The sequence below is a fragment of the Anomaloglossus baeobatrachus genome, chromosome 2, assembly GCF_048569485.1.
Source record: "Anomaloglossus baeobatrachus isolate aAnoBae1 chromosome 2, aAnoBae1.hap1, whole genome shotgun sequence".
NCBI classification, from domain to species: Eukaryota; Metazoa; Chordata; class Amphibia; order Anura; family Aromobatidae; genus Anomaloglossus; species Anomaloglossus baeobatrachus.
In genome coordinates, this window is record NC_134354.1 from 738937904 (window position 1) to 738955105 (window position 17202).

A 17202-nucleotide genomic window follows, 5' to 3' on the forward strand; every position below is an offset into this window, starting at 1 on the left:
ATTAGACAACGCTGCAGATGATGCGCTTAGACGAGTGGGGAGTTTTGGTGACTGGCGGAGGAGAAGAAAGACACAAGCCTTTGAAGAAATAATGTAATGAGCATCTGTAGTACTGAGGGCAGTGCCAGAACCAGTCAGAGGTCATGTTTTAAGCAACAATAGGGGTAGGCCTTGCCTCAATGAGAAAGGCAGGGATGGAAGTGGCAGCTGCGAGGTTCATGACAAAAAGTTGGGACCTACTGGGCAATTTTGGTCCCTGACATGGATGTGACACAAATGTCTCTGTAAAAAACCACCTTCAAGAACGCCATTAACAGTTAATCATACCTCTTTCAAGGAGTCAATCGATTTCCGGGTCTTTTCTTCACTACTTGGTCTAGTGCTCTTTGGGATTGGAGCCGGCTCCTTGACCTTATCGACACACTTTTGCTTCTTCAAGCTCTTTTTCTCCATGTGAGTGTCCTCATAAAATATAGCCTTTTGGTCATGGTCTTTCTCATCTTTTTTCTTGTGTTTCTTTTTCTTTTTTTTTAGTTTTAAGTCATTAATCTCCATGTCCATAGTCCCTTCAGCAAGAGGTTCCTCTGGAGCCTCCACCGTCATTTCCAGGCTTTTCAATGCCTCATCCTGACCTTCCTCATCTCCATCATCTATAAAAAGCTCACTACTTACACTCTCAGCTCTCTTTACCTCCGGTTCAGGAGACCCAGCTTTATCAGTCTGCTCCAGTTCAGGAGCTTTTTTCACCTTTTTCTCTTTCAGGTCATCTTTAGCTTTTGCTTTACCTTCTTCCTTCTTAGATTTCTTCTCTTCCTTCTTTGGCTTCTTGATACTCAGGTCCTCTGTGCTTTCTGATAACCTTTTCTTTGGCTTGGAGTCAACAAGATGGTGTTCCAATGGTTCTGCCTCGGGCTTTGACTTTTCCTTGCTTTTTCCAGACTTTGACTTCTTCTTTAAATCTTCTTGTAGCTTCATATCCTCTTCTTCCTCCTCCCCCTTCGATTTTGTCTTTTTCTGGATGGACTCATCTGTATTGCCCTGTTGAGAGTCGCTGTCGGATTCGGCATCAAAAAGATCACTCAATTTTGGCTATGGAGAGTTAAAGGGGGGGAGGGGGGAAACTAGTCAGGTCACACAGTATTGCCAATCATTACGCTGCTACATGACAACAGAACAAGCCCCTCCAGAGTCTAACATAAACCAAGCCTATAACTCTTGATCACATGGGTTACAAATCGGATTCTAATTTGTCTGTGCCACATGAAAGTCAAGTAATCAAAGGGAATCTGTCACCCCCCAAAATGCATTTTTTTCCCTGACATCACGCACTACATCAATAACCAAAAAAGCAGCGAGGAGGAGAAAAAAAAAAAAAAAAAAAAAAAAAAAAAAAAAAAAAAAAAAAGAGTCCATCAGCTCTGAAATCCATCTGAAGGCCTTGTAAGAGATAGTGCACGAAGAAGAGCTATATCTTTAGCTGTACCACCCGGCGTTGCCCGGGATAGTAACAGTCTTTGTCTCTCTCTTTCTGTCTGTGTGTGTGTGGCTCTGTGTGTGTGTCTCCACCCCTCCTTTGTCTCTCCCCCCCGCCCCTCGTCCTCTGTCTCCTTCTCCCCCCTCCTCTGTCTCCTTCTCCCCCCTCCTCTGTCTCCTTCTCCCCCCTCCTCTGTCTGTCCCTATCTGCCTGCCTCTGTCTGTCTCTCTCTCTGTTGGTTTCCCTGTCTGTCAGTCTCGGTCTGTGCTTATGTCCGTCTTTCTGTCTCTCTCTATCCATCTCCCCCACCGACATGTTATTACCGCACACATAAGCTTCTTATATTAACAATTTATTTTGTTCCTATAGCAACCAACCACAGCTCCTATATCCATTGACTTTAATGGAGACAGGTGTTTTGGAGAGTAACTGTAAAGCATGGAGTTAAATTTTCCTGTCAAAACAGTCTACGACGTTCCCCGAGTCATATGGGGTGTCTGTGCAAAATGTTGTGATTGTAAATGCGATGGTGCGAATTCCTTTAGCGGACATACATACATACACACACACACTCAGCTTTATATATTAGATTTACAGATTCATGGGATAGATGAGCTCAGAACACTCTGGTCAGGGTGGTGCGATCCTCAGCACCCATCTAAGGTTTGCTTGCTAGATCCTCTCCAACTGCGATGATTGACAGCTTGGAGTTCAAGTTATTTCTCCTCTTAGAGCAAAGTCCCCGAAAAGGACCTGTGGTTACATTGTTAACAATTTCGGTAGACTGCAGTTGTCCATGACACGACTACTTTGTATGAGCAAATCAGAACATTTTCATTGTTCATATTACCAGCACCTCCTTCTTGGCGGCTTTCTGCTTAACTTCCGCCTGTTTCCGCCTGAACTCGAGAAGGACCTCTTTACAGTCATCCAGATGAGCCTCCGGTTCCCAGGTATCTCCATCGGAATCGTATCCTTTCCAGCGAACACGGTACAACACTTCTCCCTGTAAGAAAACAGGGGGAAAAAGAAAGAGGAAACATTCTACAGTAAATTAAGTGCTTGTGACAAAATGTCTCTATGAATCAGCGGTTATGGAGAGGAATCCGACTCACGGACCCAGCGATGGCTTTTGATCAGTCGCTGTAATGCGTATATTAGGTTATAGGTTTGTATAGATCTTATATTATACATATTGCAGCATTCATAAAGGGAATGAACCCTGAATCACACGTCGGTCTGCCCTGATCCCGCACCGGAGCGGATGTTCCCCCCGTAGAGGAGGAATAAATTAGTACATCTGCAGAAAGAAATTTTACATACAGGGATGGGGAATAAAAGCCGTAGAAATGGAGGCAATGCATAATCCTGCGGGATCTCATCTAACGGGGGCAGTTGTTGGGAGGACGTTCCTGGACGTGGCAGGTTCGCGCCGGCTGCACACGGCTGACAGCTCTGCATGTTAATCACTGAGCAGCTGGGTGACTTAACAGTGCTTCTCTGTCTCCTGCGCCCCTTTCTGGCCCTCGTCACTACGGCCTGTCATTCTCTTTCATCCAGTTTCTGCCAGATAATGAAATCTGCACAACCATAAAGCAGGTAAAAACTGGAGAAAACACAGCTTTGGTCACATTTTATCTTCTATGATTAGACTGAAGGTCAGAAAAGCCCCCAAACACATCCAAAGCCCCCATAAACCCAGCGTATACTACCAACAGAGTGGGATGTATCACCCCCCATACCTTTTATTAGGATTTATCTACTAGTTTTCCTATACAGAGGGAGAGTTAAATATGGACAGGTGCCACTATATTCCTTTATCTCAGGAGCATAAAACAAAGTGTGAACAGAGACATACAACACAGACCAATTCATCGTTTAGGAGTTTTGTTTTTTTTAAATAAAGTCCCTTTTTTATCTCATGATATTTATTGTTTTTTTTTGGAGCCAAATTCTTAAAAATGACATATGCGGGTGATAAAAATTTTGGGACTATTTGTAAAGCTGCAACTGATGGATCAGGAGAAAACACCTGGACCTCACAATGGTGAAGATAGTAAAGAAAGGAGCAAAAGAAAAAGAGCACCAGCACAAATGTAAGAGGCGAAAACCACAAAAAAAAAAAATAGATGGAAAAAAAGGCAAAAGAACAAACACTAAATCAAATCAGACCCATAGACTAAAGGCCGCTTTACATGGTAGAGAGATTGCTAGCGTGCATACCTACCCCCATCGTTTGTGAGTCACGGACAAATCGCTGCCCGTGGCGCACAAAATCGCGCGGACCCGTCACACTATACTTACCTGCCTAGCGACGTCGCTGTGACCGGCGAACCGCCTCTTTTCTAAGGGGGCGGTTCGTTCGGTGTCACAGAACGTCACTAAGCGGCCGCCTAATAGAAGCAAAGGGGCGGAAATGAGCAGCCGTAACATCCCGCCCACCTCCTTCCTTCCTCATTGCCGGCGGCCGCAGGTAAGGTGAGGTTCCTCGTTCCTGCGGTGTCACACGTAGCGATGTGTGCTGCCTCAGGAACGACGAACAACATCGTACACGCAGCAGCAACGATAATTGGGAATAGGGGAGCATGTCAACGATTAGCGATTTTGCACATTTGCGACAATTTTCAATCGCACGTAGGTGTCACACGCAACATCGCTAAAGCGGCCGGATGTGCGTCACGAATTCCGTGACCCCAACGACATTGCTTTAGCGATATCGCAGCGTGTAAAGCGGCCTTTAGTAATATTAACATTGCAGGAATTTTTCCGCTATTGGTTTTACATTGTTCCATCACAGCGACTTTCCACAATTATGGCTATAACTGAAGTTTGTATATTCAGGCCATATAGCCCCATAGCCGGTCTGACTTTCTACAATTATGGCTATAACTGAAGTGTGTATATCCATCCAGGCCATACAGCCCCATAGCCGGTCCTGCTACTGCTCAGCAGATGTTCGCGCAGCACTAATACACCCGGTAAACCATCTCCTCTTAGCACAACAGCTTGTCTCATGCTCAGTGTGTGAACTGCAAACACAAGTCCTATAGAAGGGAAAGCAGAAACGAGATACCTCGTGTCAATATTGGTGCCTCACCACTGGGGAACTAGGGAAAGGGACAATGCAGTGGCGATATGTGCCGCCGGTATCCAGAAACCCTCCCCAGTACACGGCTGAACTTAGGCTGCTTTCACACATCAGTTTTTTGCCATCAGGCACAATCCGGCAAAAACATGAAAAACGTCCCCCCCATAGACTTCTATTAACGCTGGATGGCCTTGCATTTCATCCGGCTTTTGCCTGCCCGGCGGCCGGATGGAACATTAAATGGAACGTTTTTTGTCTCCGGCGAAAATACCGTATCGCGCCGGATCCAGTGCCATACGACAAGTTTTATAATGGAAGCCTATGGGCGCCAGATCCGTTGTCATCCATCATATGCAGGAATCCGGCGCTGGTTTCCGCTTTTTTTTTTTAAACTGAGCATGCTTAGTATCAAAATGGATCCGTCAAAAAACGGATGGAAAAAACTGATGGAACGGATCCGTTTTTTTTAGACAGATCCGTTGCATCAGTTTTTTCGCCGGATTGTGGCTGATGGCAAAAAACTGATGTGTGAAAGCAGCCTAAATAGTCGTCGTAAGGCATAAAAACACATCGGACAGTAAGATCTGCCAAAAGTAACTGCTGGGCTCAGAGGAGGACCCGACAAGGAGTCAACCACAACTCTCAGCATGAACTGACAACCTACGGTTTCCAAGACGTACGGTTTCTTTATCAAGAATTTCCTTCCCTGCAGTCCAATAGTGTGTGGTCCTCCTGCCAACACGGCTGGTAAAAATGTAAGAAATTGTCGTCCAACACTATAGAGTGCTACAAGCTTTCTACAACAAATCTCACCCTGCTGACGAGATGTACAAACACATCCAGCCTGATACATGACTGCACGCTCCCGTGAGTTTAGATCGCACATCTTGGAAGCAGACATGCACAGTAGATCTAATGTGTACAAGACCCAGCTGACTCAGACAGCAAATTTTGGGGGATCAAAGGATAGGAAGTTGGATTTCAATTTGTTCTTATGAGATAAGCCTCCACCAGAGATGTCAGCCCAGCAAACTCCCAATTGAGAGGACATGCATGCTCAGCTGAACTGATCATGTATATATGGGGGCATCAGAAGACATAGCTTTTAGCCTAAGGCTACAGTGACACATCAGTGTGACATGTCCAAATACCGCCCGATTTTTTTGTCGAACAGCACAGACACATGGAGCTTCATTGTTCCATAAACAGATCAGTTGGGTCCGTGTGGTCATTTTGAGAGACCCTGAGCAGGGCCTATTCTGAAATGTTTTACAAATGAGACTTGGCCATTAAAGGGAACCTGTCAGCAGAAATGTCCCCTAAAACCTAACAGATTCCCCCTCTGCAGCTCCTGGGCTGCATTCTATAAAGGTCCCTGTTATGATTGTGCCCACTTTCTGACCGAAAAAAAGTGTTTATAAAGTTGTACCTTTTTGGCTTCTGATTCTGTAAATCCGTCACGGGGGCGGGCTGCCTGATGGCCGTTATTCTGCCCCCTGGTCCTGTATGCCGCCCCCATCGCTGATTTCAATACTTCTGGACGCCGCCCACTGCTCCAGCCATCCCTGCGCATGCCCAGTGCTCATCTCTCGTGGATGAGCACTGTGCCCAGCGTCACCGCTGGTGACGTGCACGCAGGGTTAAGATTATGGGCGGTGCTGTGATGTTTATTCCTAAGCAACCGCCCATAATCGCGGGACCGCGCATTCCCCCTCGGCCTGCTTCGTACTTCCTGCTTCCGCGCTCTTCCCATCTATTTCCTGCCTCGGGGCAAGATGGGAAGGAGGTGACGTGGGGGTCAGCAGCAGCGCGCTTGCGCAGAACGAAGCAGGCCGAGGGGGAAAGCGCGGTCCCGCGATTATGGGCGGTTGCTTAGGAATAAACATCACAGCACCGCCCATAATCTTAACCCTGCGTGCACGTCACCAGCGGTGACGCTAGGCACAGTGCTCATCCACGAGAGATGAGCACTGGGCATGCGCAGGGATGGCTGGAGCAGTGGGCGGCGTCCAGAAGTATTGAAATCAGCGATGGGGGCGGCATACAGGACCAGGGGGCAGAATAACGGCCATCAGGCAGCCCGCCCCCGTGACAGATTTACAGAATCAGAAGCCAAAAAGGTACAACTTTATAAACACTTTTTTTCGGTCAGAAAGTGGGCACAATCATAACAGGGACCTTTATAGAATGCAGCCCAGGAGCTGCAGAGGGGGAATCTGTTAGGTTTTAGGGGACATTTCTGCTGACAGGTTCCCTTTAAAGGCCATCGGGCTTTGTGTAAGACAGGTGAAACACAGAAGACAGACTTTGCATTCGATGCTGAACCCTTTATAAACCCAAAACCATGCTTCAGTAGCGAAAAATTTAGTTTTGAAGTTCCGTACACGATCCTGGAAGTGCTTTTGAAAGTGGCGAAGCACTTACAGCATCTCAGCCCCGCACAACTCTGCTCTGTGATTGAAAGATCTTTGACTCTGAAATATAGAAGGGAATACAGCTCCTCGGCCTCGTGCTGTAAGTGCTTCCTCATGTTGATAGAAAGACCATTGGCTCTGATACACATCAGGGAATATAGTGCGAGGCTGAGGAGCTGTAAGTGCGTGCTCACACTGATTGATAGACCATTGGCTCTGATACATAGGGAATGTACAGTGCGAGGCTGAGGAGCTGTAAGTGCGTGCTCACATTGATTGATAGACCATTGGCTCTGATACATAGGGAATGTACAGTGCGAGGCTGAGGAGCTGTAAGTGCGTGCTCACATTGATTGATAGACCATTGGCTCTGATACATAGGGAATGTACAGTGCGAGGCTGAGGAGCTGTAAGTGCGTGCTCACATTGATTGATAGACCATTGGCTCTGATACATAGGGAATGTACAGTGCGAGGCTGAGGAGCTGTAAGTGCGTGCTCACATTGATTGATAGACCATTGGCTCTGATACATAGGGAATGTACAGTGCGAGGCTGAGGAGCTGTAAGTGCGTTCTCACATTGATTGATAGACCATTGGCTCTGATACATAGGGAATGTACAGTGCGAGGCTGAGGAGCTGTAAGTGCGTGCTCACATTGATTGATAGACCATTGGCTCTGATACATAGGGAATGTACAGTGCGAGGCTGAGGAGCTGTAAGTGCGTGCTCACATTGATTGATAGACCATTGGCTCTGATACATAGGGAATGTACAGTGCGAGGCTGAGGAGCTGTAAGTGCGTGCTCACATTGATTGATAGACCATTGGCTCTGATACATAGGGAATGTACAGTGCGAGGCTGAGGAGCTGTAAGTGCGTGCTCACATTGATTGATAGACCATTGGCTCTGATACATAGGGAATGTACAGTGCGAGGCTGAGGAGCTGTAAGTGCGTGCTCACATTGATTGATAGACCATTGGCTCTGATACATAGGGAATGTACAGTGCGAGGCTGAGGAGCTGTAAGTGCGTGCTCACATTGATTGATAGACCATTGGCTCTGATACATAGGGAATGTACAGTGCGAGGCTGAGGAGCTGTAAGTGCGTTCTCACATTGATTGATAGACCATTGGCTCTGATACATAGGGAATGTACAGTGCGAGGCTGAGGAGCTGTAAGTGCGTGCTCACATTGATTGATAGACCATTGGCTCTGATACATAGGGAATGTACAGTGCGAGGCTGAGGAGCTGTAAGTGCGTGCTCACATTGATTGATAGACCATTGGCTCTGATACATAGGGAATGTACAGTGCGAGGCTGAGGAGCTGTAAGTGCGTTCTCACATTGATTGATAGACCATTGGCTCTGATACATAGGGAATGTACAGTGCGAGGCTGAGGAGCTGTAAGTGCGTGCTCACATTGATTGATAGACCATTGGCTCTGATACATAGGGAATGTACAGTGCGAGGCTGAGGAGCTGTAAGTGCGTGCTCACATTGATTGATAGACCATTGGCTCTGATACATAGGGAATGTACAGTGCGAGGCTGAGGAGCTGTAAGTGCGTTCTCACATTGATTGATAGACCATTGGCTCTGATACATAGGGAATGTACAGTGCGAGGCTGAGGAGCTGTAAGTGCGTTCTCACATTGATTGATAGACCATTGGCTCTGATACATAGGGAATGTACAGTGCGAGGCTGAGGAGCTGTAAGTGCGTGCTCACATTGATTGATAGACCATTGGCTCTGATACATAGGGAATGTACAGTGCGAGGCTGAGGAGCTGTAAGTGCGTGCTCACATTGATTGATAGACCATTGGCTCTGATACATAGGGAATGTACAGTGCGAGGCTGAGGAGCTGTAAGTTCATCCTCTTGCCTCAATGCACTTCCAGGGCCTCTGCAGCTGCCTTATCAGATGTCCGTGTGTAATACACTGGCACCCTTTTCACTTAAAAATGATAGAAATGTCCATTGTACAACACATTTAAGCTTCATTATGACAAGTTACCAAGTACTGAGCGACTAAACACAAGACGAATCGGCGCTGACTTTATGGCATGTTCACACACAATGACCAACAGTGAGAACCTAGGGATTGTTAAAGGGGTGGTCCACCCATTTTTTTTTTTCCCCCAATGATTTTCACTTATTATTGTCTGCATCTTCTTCAATAGCCTCTATTTCCATTTCTGGCACTGAGCGGCGCTATCCTGTACGCTCAGTGCCTGTCACATGACCGCCTGGAGCTGTGGCCGCCGGCATCCTCTGACGTCCCGGCATTTCCGGGCTCTCAAACAAGACGGGTACGTCACAGGATGCCGGCGCCACTCACAGTGACTGACAGGGCTGTGGGCGGTGACTACCTGACGTCACAGCCCAGCATCGAGGGGAGGAGCCGGAGGATGCCAGTGTGGAGTGTGGAGCGGTGAAGGCAGAGCGCGCGCTTACCAGCATTCAGCTGTGGCAGGTACGGGCTCCAGTCTGGAGTACAGGGGGGGTTTCCTCCACTGAAATCCCCCCTGTCACGCAAGTATCTGATCACACTGTCCACCCGCCCGCTGTGCTCAGCTGTCAGGAGAGCGGGCAGTGTCGGCAGTGTGATCATCTACTCCCACCAGCAGCACAGCTGCATGGGACCAATCTGCTCCACTCTGTCACCTGCACTACAAGTTCCAGAGTGGAGACAGTGACATGCTCTGCTCTGACACATAGTTTGCTGCATGTCACTAATTGTCTCCACTATGGGACTTGTAGTGCAGGTGACCGGATGATACATGTCACTGTCTCCACTCTGTGATTTCTGCTGCATACTACCAACTGTATACACTCTCACCTGCACAACAAGTCCCACAGTGGAGACAGTGACATGCAGCACACTATGTGTCAGAGCAGAGCATGTCACTGTCTCCACTCTGGGACTTGTAGTGCAGGTGAGAGTGTATACAGTTGGTACTATGCAGCAGAAATCACAGAGAGGGGCAGTTAGTGACATGTATCATCCGGTCACCTGCACTACAAGTCCCATAGTGGAGACAGATAGTGACATGCAGCACAGAAAGACCAAAGGATAAAAGCTCTATTACCATGATTAGGCAGTGCACACAGGAAGGAGGGGAGGGAACTGTTGTGGTGGAGATCTGAGGGGAGGGAACAGTCAGAATGGGTTGGGAGATAGAGTGCTAGTTACTGCAAAGGATTATGGAAGTTGTAGTAACTGAACACAGGAAGTTAAGAGAGAGATTAACCCCATCAGAGCTGGAGCCAGAAATGAAGATGTTATGCTAGACCATGATAAAAGATAATATTGGTAAAATAACGTGATAGATGTGTTTAGAGGCACATAATAGCAAGATTTATCAAAAAAAAAAAAAACAGTTTTGGTAACTGGACAACTTCTTTAATATGTTTGTTGTGTCCCCAAACAGCATCACATTATCGGCAGCACATATACTGTTTACACAAGACGATGTGCTGCCGATAACGATGATTCTGATGCCAGTATAAAATGATCCGATCACCCAAGACGGCCAATAATCATGAACCAGCGTTCTGATAAATGCTCTGTCACCGATTGTCGCCTCTTCTAAACGCACCTTTCAGCTGTATAACTTGTGCCAAGGACATAGTCAGCTCCTGTCAGGTGGAAGCGGCGCAGTGTTTACACATCACACACAAAAGGATTTGTATGAAAACAAGCCTCCAAGCCGCAAGCCAAATGGCATCCTAATGGTCACCGCAGACTACAGAGCTTGGGAGATAAAAGCCACACAGGCCCCTCCCCCGGAAAGAGGGCACCACACCAGCACAGGCCCCCCCCCCACCGGAAAGAGGGCACCACACCCACACAGGGCCCCTTTCCCCACCTGAGAGAGGGCACCACACCAGCACAGGCCCCCCCCACCGGAAAGAGGGCACTACACCCACACAGGGCCCCCTTCCCCACCGGAGAGAGGGCACCACACCAGCACAGGCCCCCCCCACCGGAAAGAGGGCACCACACCCACACAGGGCCCCCTTCCCCACCGGAGAGAGGGCACCACACCAGCACAGGCCCCCCCTCCCGCACCGGAAAGAGGGCACTACACCCACACAGGGCCCCCCCCCACCCGAAAGAGGGCACCACACCCGCATAGCCCCCTCCCCCACGGGAAAGAGGGCACCAGACCCGCACAGGGCCACCCCACCGGGAAGACGGCACCAGACCCGCACAGGGCCCCCCCCACCGGAAAGACGGCAACAGACCCGCACAGGCCCCCCCCCACCGGAAAGACGGCAACAGACCCGCACAGGCCCCCCCCCACCGGAAAGACGGCACCAGACCCGCACAGGGCCCCCCCCCACCAGAAAGATGGCACCACACCCGCACAGGACCCCCCCCCACCAGAAAGACGGCACCAGACCCGCACAGGTGCCCCCCCCACCAGAAAGACGGCACCAGACCCGCACAGGTGCCCCCCCCCACCAGAAAGACGGCACCAGACCCGCACAGGGCCCCCCACACCGGAAAGAGGGCACCAGACCCGCACAGGTGCCCTCCCCCACCGGAAAGAGGGCATCTGTCACCCCAAATAAATATTTTCAATTTTGGGAGAACAGCATGCTGGATCTGGAGCAGAGGCTTTCCCTGCAATCTGCTGACATGGCAGCCCTGCATGGGTTTCGGCCTGTACTGAATCGGTCCTGGATGCTATTTGCACACGCACTCTGCAGGTTCGGCTGTCATGTCTGCATGCTGTGCTAATGTATGGGCTGGATACATATTGGTCACATATAATGAAGCCCTCAACCACGAGAAGCCATAGATACTCAGGAAGCCTATACTGCACGGTCACTGTAATTCTGTGTGCCGCTATAAGGTGCCTACATGCAGGTGTTTGTCCCGGAAGCGACATTTCCAGTATAATCTCTGAATGAATATGACGGTTTGTGCTCAGCCTGCAACAATCGTCTCATACCACTGTACACCGCTCACACACTATAGATATAGTCTGCAAATCTCCCTGCTGATCCCCCATTAACATGCATGCTCAGATCTGCCAAGTGTGCATGTTTAAAGGGGTTGTCCAGCTACCTAATCTAGCTTACAACAAAAGATAAATCAATACTACCTCCAATGCGATGAAACCATGAAAGCAATAATGCTCGCCTTACCGATCAGCAGCAGCTCACGCTGTCACTTCTTAAAGGGAACCTGTCAGCAGAAATTTCGCCTAAAACCTAAAAGATTCCCCCTCTGCAGCTCCTGGGCTGCATTCTAGAAAGGTCCCTGTTATTATTGTGCCCCATGTGAGACCAAAATAAAGACTTTATAAAGTGGTACCTTTTTGTATTCAGATACTGTAAATGTGACACGGGGGCGGGCTTTCTGCCGTCCGTTATTCTGCCTCCTGGTCCTGTATGCCGCCCCCATCGCTCCTTTCCATATCTGATGCACCGCCCACTGCTCCAGCCATCCCCGCGCATGCCCAGTGCCAGTCTCACGGGACTGAGCAGTGTGACCGCTGGTGACTTGTGCGCAGGCAAGTGATTATGGGCGGGACTGTGACTGTTATCAGCAAGTACCCGCCCATAATCTCGTGAGCGCGCAAACCTCACCAGCAGTCACACTGTGCTCAGGGTAGTGCTAGACTGTATGGGCTGCTTCCAGGGATGACGTCCCTTTTGTCACATGATAGTATTTTGAACACGCCCCTATCACGTGACAAAAGGGACGTCATCCCTGGAAGCAGCCCATACAGTCTAGCATCTACCCTGAGCACAGTGTGACTGCTGGTGAGGTTTAAGTCTTTATTTTGGTCTCTCATGGGGCACAATAATAACAGGGACCTTTCTAGAATGCAGCCCAGGAGCTGCAGAGGGGGAATCTTTTAGGTTTTAGGGGAAATTTCTGCTGACAGGTTCCCTTTAAGCTCCCCATTGGTCCCGAGTCCAGTGATGACAAGTGACCGCTGCAGCAAATCACTATGCAGCCAAGTCCTTGGTGGTGTTAACACATCACCACTGCAGCCAGTGATCGCCTGCAGCGATCATATGTCCTTAGCCATCTTTGCGGTATCTGAAAAAAAATTTTTTTACGTGGCTGGACGACCCATCAATAATGGAAATAAGGAGCTGCCATAAATATGATGTCACTTATCCTCGGACATCCAATATATCACATCCTAGTCTTAGAGATAGCGGGGGAGAGGTGGCGCCCTCTTCATGTTTATATCACTGTCTGCCTGAACAACGGCAGCAACATGACAAATCATCATGTTTAAGCCACTGTAGTATCTCCACAGCCAGGCCTGAGAGAGTGGACGTGACCAACCGGATCTGCAGGAGAACTAAGCCCCCAAACTGGGCCAGTGGGCCCCACTAGACCTTGTGCGCACAGCCTGTGAGTAGCGAGCTCAGGGGGCTGCGCCGTACAGCTGGACACGAAGCTTACCTGCTGAGATCGGAGCTAGCTCCAGTCGTAGTAGTTTAACCCCTTAAAGGTAACCTGTCACCAGTTTTTTGCCATATAAGCTGCGGTCACCACCACCGGGCTCTTATATACAGCATTCTGGAATACTTGTATATAAGAGGCCAGGCTGCTGTGTATAACATAAAAAAAAAACAAAAAAAAAACAAAAAACACACTTTATAATACTCACCTAAACCGGTGGCTGCTGTGGATCAAATGGGCGTCTTCATCCTCCGGTGCCGACGCCGCCTCTTTCGGCCATCTTTGTCGCTGCCTCTGTTGTCCTTCTGAAGCCATGGTGCATGACGCGTCCGATGACATGTACACTCGCCGGCATTCAGGTCCTGAGCAGGAGCACTTTGATCTTCCCTGAGTAGGGCAGATCAAAGTATTGTAGTGCGCATGCGTGGGACCGGCGAGTGTGTAAGACGTAGACGCGTCATGCACACAGGCTGCAGAAAGAGGACCAAAAGAGGAGGCGCCAGCACCGGAGGACAAGGACGCCCATCTGAGCCACATCCACCGCAGCGACTGGTTTAGGTAAGTATTATCATGTGTTTATGTTGTACACAGCGGCCTGGGCTCTTATATACAGCATGTTAGAATGCTGTATATAAGAGCCCGGTGGAGGTGACCGCAGCTTATAGGGTAAAAAACTGGTGACAGGTTCCCTTTAAATGCTGCAGTCATCATGAGAGGTAGTATAGGAGAAGCCCGGAGATCAAACAAGTCATCGCAGGCGCAAGAGGGACTAATAAGCGTAAGAAAGTCTATCTTCACATTACGACCCTCTTTTCTTGGGACAATAAATATAAAGAATAATAAAAGAGTAACATATTTGGCATCTCCGCACGCGTAACCATGCGGACTAACTCAAATGGCCTAGTATTTATCCCGTACGGTGAGTGCCCCCTCAAAAAAGGGGGTAAAATAATTCATGGGGGAGGGTCTGGTGACTTTGGCTCCTAAAAAAAGGGGTATCACAAGGTCAGAAAGTCGTAGATGGCCCAAACAGAAAAAAATGGGGGCTCGTACCCCACAAAATAAGCCAAAATACAGACAAATAGTGAGCAATGGCTTCTGAATGGCCGGGGAGGAAAAATTGGCATTAAAGAGGGGCCAACTGGGAGTGGGTCTCCGAGAGGCCGCACAGCCCCTTTAATTTAACCCCATAAAACCAGCAGTGATGTACAATCTGGGTGAGCTCCCGGGAATGCTGGGAGTTGTAGTCCAACTACCTTAAGCACGTCCCATAGGAAGGCTCCCTCACTCACCCCTTCCAGCTTGGAGTCCAGGATACTCTCCACCTCGAACACGTCCTCCTCGTCCTCCTGCTCGCTCTCTGCCCCCTCCATCTTGTTGGCCCCTACTCCGGTCTTTTCCAGCTCGCCCCCCTGGCTGACACCACCATTACCATCATGTCCCGCAAACTCCGCCATGATGGCTCGAGTTAGGGTATAGACGACAACAGGAAAATCCTCCTGCGCCACACACACCTCCCTGCTACGTCCCGAAAGGATGGCGCTCTGCACCAATCACAGCGCAGAAGGAGGATTGGGGGTTTCACAGATAACCAATAGCATAAAGCGAGCTAGTTTGCGGGCTAATATGCAGACATCTAATTGGATACTGTAGACTCCTGATACGAAAAAAAGTAGCCAATTGCTGAAAAATATGGTGGGATGGGCGGGGCGTATTGTAAGGTAACTTCAGGCAATGCCAGGGAGTCCTACAGCACGCGTGACCGTCTGCTGCCTTCTGCGCATGCGTTTGTTGTGATGGTAACATCCTGTATGACCGTCCTGCACGTCTGCACTGCGCCTGCGCACAGCACACCCCACTGATATTGATATCTGTTTATTTTCCCCCTGATCCCAGAGCCAGAACATTCGGTGATTTTTTTATGCGTTTTTTTTCCCCCACAAGACAGGTTGTATTTGTGCCGCCCCTGCAGCAGACCGAACCGCTCGGATCCGGGGGTGGTGATTACTCGTGGCTCGAGGGTCTCCGGACCGGGGGCTGGGGACCACACTCAAATGGAAAAGGGGGTATTTACAGGGGATTGGTATAGTTCATGACGCCACCCGTGGTGTACGGTAATTGGGAGTACCGCCGGTGCCATTGGGAGTACCCGGGGTGATGGAGTGGGGCAGCAAGATGACGTTACCCTCCACGGGTAGGGGATGACCCCGGGACTCTGGATAGTGGTGTGGGGTGCAGGGGGAGCGCAGGCTCGCTGGTTGCAGGGATCAGTCGGGTACTCAGCAATAAAGCAGACGCTGACAACAGGGTAAACAAAGTCCCTGAATGCCGCCGCCTTTCAAGGGGAGCTCGTCCGGGTCCCGTCCCCTGCAGCACTGCCGGTGGTCCCTAACCTGCCTCCTGGCACAAAATTTAGCTTGTCCGTTGTGTCCCGGTAGCTTGGAGCTTTCCGGGCCCCGCTCCCTACTGTGGCTAAGTGAAGGAGCCTGCTCTCAGGAGCTCACGCTTTGGATTTCAGTGTCCCGCTTGCTAGGAAAGCCCTATCCCCCTCGTTGTGCTAGTGCACCCGATCTCTGAGCTTGGGGGGAACAGTCCATATAGGCCCTGTCCTCCGCAGGTTAATTGCCGGGTCGCCTGAAACGTCTCCCCGACCTAGGGTCCGTGTACCCAGTTGTTCCTTCGGTCCCAGACCGGTGATAGGACCAGGCTGGTGACCGTCATCCTTGACTGGTACCAAGCACCTAGCCTCAATCCCCTGCGACCGGGGGTCCAACTCCTCTAGGTCCAGACCACTGTCTGCCACCTAGTCTGCTTCTCCCCTGGGAGCTACAATTTCCAGCTTCCTCAGAGCTCCAGGGTTACAACTTGACACCTCCCACCTCCCTGCCTGACCCCTAGGTGGGCGGCCCTATTCCTGCTTAGGAAGCCCACTGTTATGCCTGACAAGTGTGGTGCAAAGTGTATCTAGGATTTGTGAATGCTGGTGGAGGCAATACTGCAGGATGGAGACCCAGAAACATGGGGAGTTGAGTCCTGCACGGGGAGGGCAGATTGTGCAGAACCCTGTGACAACCCGAATAGTCCAGGGCGTCACAGTATTTATCATGTGATTTACTGGACAGAGCGAAAAAAAAAAAAAGCCAAGTGAATTAAAATTGCATAAAAAGTTCAATTTCACAATTTTTTTTTTTTAATTTACAGTGTTCACTATACGGTAAAACTGACCTGGCAGTATGATTCCCCAGATCATTATGCATTCGTAGATACCAAACATTCATAGGTTTCCTGTTTTTATTTTAGTTGGGGAAACATTTTTTTTCGCAAATTTGTAAAAAAAAATAAAAAATTCCTTGTTATTTTCTGAGAACTAATGTTTGCAATTTTCCTGATCGGGGGCTGTGAGAGCTTATCTGACGTTTTTACTGATACCATGTTTTGAGAAGAAATAATGCTTTGATCACCTTTTATTGTATTTTATTGTAATGTTAAAGACCAAAAAACCCCCGTAATACTAGCGTTTAGTTTTTTTTTTCTCGTTGAGCTGTTTACCGATCAGATTAATTTATTTTATATTTTGATAGATCAGACTATGAATGCAGTGATACCAAATATGTGTACTTTCTTTTTTAATTGCTTTATTTTTAATTAGTCAAAAGGGGGTGCACTAAACTTTTACAATTTTTTTTTTCTTCATATTTAAAAAAAAACAAAAAAAACAAAAACATTTTTTTTTCAATTTTGATTGTATTTGTTAGTCTCCTTAGGGGACTTTGAACCTTCTT

The 17202-nt window shown here is 48.8% G+C and overlaps 1 protein-coding gene across 2 annotated transcripts in view; it reads right to left on the reverse strand.

Annotated features, from left to right (window-relative positions):
* Positions 1-14954, reverse strand: part of MPHOSPH8 (M-phase phosphoprotein 8) — a 150332-nt gene extending 135378 nt beyond the window's left edge. The window contains exons 1-3 of one of the 2 annotated variants that reach the window (XM_075337410.1): positions 14713-14954; positions 2331-2480; positions 328-1089 (exon numbers count right to left, since the gene is read on the reverse strand). In XM_075337410.1, coding sequence (XP_075193525.1) covers positions 328-1089; positions 2331-2480; positions 14713-14877 — 1077 coding nt within the window. In that variant the 5' untranslated portion in view covers positions 14878-14954. Of the gene's footprint in view, positions 1-327; positions 1090-2324; positions 2481-14712 lie in introns of both variants that reach the window. The other variant, XM_075337409.1, reaches the window with a different exon arrangement.
* Positions 14955-17202: the final 2248 nt, after the last annotated feature.